This window comes from Tasmannia lanceolata, unplaced genomic scaffold (genome assembly GCF_043159265.1).
Source record: "Tasmannia lanceolata isolate RefF3 unplaced genomic scaffold, GAP_Taslan_0.1 ptg000008l, whole genome shotgun sequence".
In the NCBI taxonomy this organism is placed as follows: Eukaryota; Viridiplantae; Streptophyta; class Magnoliopsida; order Canellales; family Winteraceae; genus Tasmannia; species Tasmannia lanceolata.
In genome coordinates, this window is record NW_027518685.1 from 8,878,263 (window position 1) to 8,880,100 (window position 1,838).

At 42.3% G+C, this 1,838-nt stretch overlaps 1 protein-coding gene across 1 annotated transcript; it reads right to left on the reverse strand.

Annotated features, from left to right (window-relative positions):
- LOC143882702 (putative disease resistance protein At4g10780) lies at window positions 1-1,367 on the reverse strand. Its single transcript, XM_077386152.1, has 2 exons — window positions 131-1,367; window positions 1-29 (listed from the first exon to the last, which is right to left on the reverse strand). The coding sequence occupies exons 1-2, from the start codon at window positions 1,365-1,367 to the stop codon at window positions 1-3; spliced, it is 1,266 nt and encodes a 421-aa protein (XP_077242267.1).
- Between the last annotated feature and the right edge of the window lie 471 nt (window positions 1,368-1,838).

The window sequence follows — 1,838 nt, forward strand, 5'->3', positions numbered from 1 at the left end:
TCACCACCATTTAACAGCAAACACGAATCCTTAAGTTTGTCAACTACAGTTTGTGTTGTTTCCCATGCTTCTTCCAAGTTGCCTACGTCTTTGAAAACCCTCTCTCCCACCAAGTATAGCATCAAATTACGTACTTCGATGTCAGAGTCTTCAGGAAAGAGACAACAAAACAAGAAGCAGGATTTGGCTTCCTCACTTTCAATGTAGCTGTAACTCAGCTCCAGACGAGAGTATAGATCTTTATCCACATTTTTTATGTTTGTAGGACGAGAAGTTCGTAATTCTCGCAATGCAGTTTTCCAAACATGTGAGTCCTTCCCTTTTAGTGCCCTTGCAACCGTGACAATCGCCAGAGGCAAACCCTTGCATTCTTTGGCAACTTCCCTTGCCAACTCATCAGTTTCAGCAACACCTGCTTTCTCTTTGAACAGATTCCATGAATCTTGATCAGATAAGATTTGGACTTTAATCTTTTCCTGACAATTCATCGTGGAACATACATCTAATTCTCGCGTTGTCATTATAATTTTGCAGCCCGTTTGGCTACCTCCGTGAGGGATTCCTACCTGAGTCAAGTCCAACCTATCCCACAGATCGTCCAAGATTATGAATATCTTCTTCTCTTGCTTCAATCTATTCAACAACCGGCCCGCTCTTACTTCTATGTTCTCTTCTGAAAGTGGCATGCCTAATTTCTCCGCAAGTTCACCTTGGATCTTTTTCAAGTCTTGGTTCTGGGAAACGGTCACCTTTACAACCTCATCGCACCACTTTTCTGTTTTAGCTTGCTTTCCCACTTGTTCCACTAGGGTGGTTTTGCCAACGCCTCCCATCCCGTATACCCCGATGATGTTGATTCTCTCGTCTTTCAACGCCTCGATGACCTTCTCCATAGCAGATTTTGTAGATTCAAAAGCCTCATACTCTCCCGCGGGCAAGGACGAAAAGCTTGGACAAGGGCGGGGAGTTGATACATCAGCAAAATTCCCTCTTGTCAGTAGGCCATCAACATCAACCATCTTCTCCTTTGCTTCTTTACCCAGAGAATAGCGCGAGCTCAAATCGGGACACCACCCCTTGAAACATCTTTTGTTCTCCTTAACTCCATCATCGAATCTCTTCGCGACTGCTTCAGTTTCATCTACTTGTTGCAGCCAGAATTGAACTTCACCAGTGATTTCTTCCCCTCTCCTACGCGCAGCCTCCACTGATTGTTTCACAACATCTCTTCTCAAACCCAAATCTCCAACTTTGGGTTTAAGATTTTCAACGTTCTCTTTATAATGAACAAGATAATCAACACGGCGCTTAATAGGAGCGAATGAAACCTTCACAATTTCTATGATAATTGTAGGCAAAGGATACATGATGAAGAGTGCAAAGAGAAAACTAACCGTGGAAGGAAGACAAGAAACCACCTTCAACAACAATCTCGCTAGCAGATGATGTGAAGAGAAATTACGTTATGAGGCAAAGGAAGAAAATATGCTCTTCTTGAATTGGCTGTCAAAAGCGAAGGGAAGTAATGATATATTCGTTTCCTTTTCTTCCCAAGCCACACCCATTTAGTGTAAAAAGAGTAGGTGGGGAAGGAAAAGGGGGGCAAACATATCACTCCCAGAGCTTTGATCTTTTTATTCCATTATGATGTTATCCACAAGATCGTTGCACAATGGCATGCTTTTAATGTAAAGACTTTTCTAAGGGGAACAATAAATGATGCATCATAGATGAAGGGCCGAGATTATTCGATTGACTTTTCCACCGATAAATGCGTGTAAGGAAAATACATGTAAATCGACTGGTGTACAATCACTGTCGAGGTGAACAATGTAAAA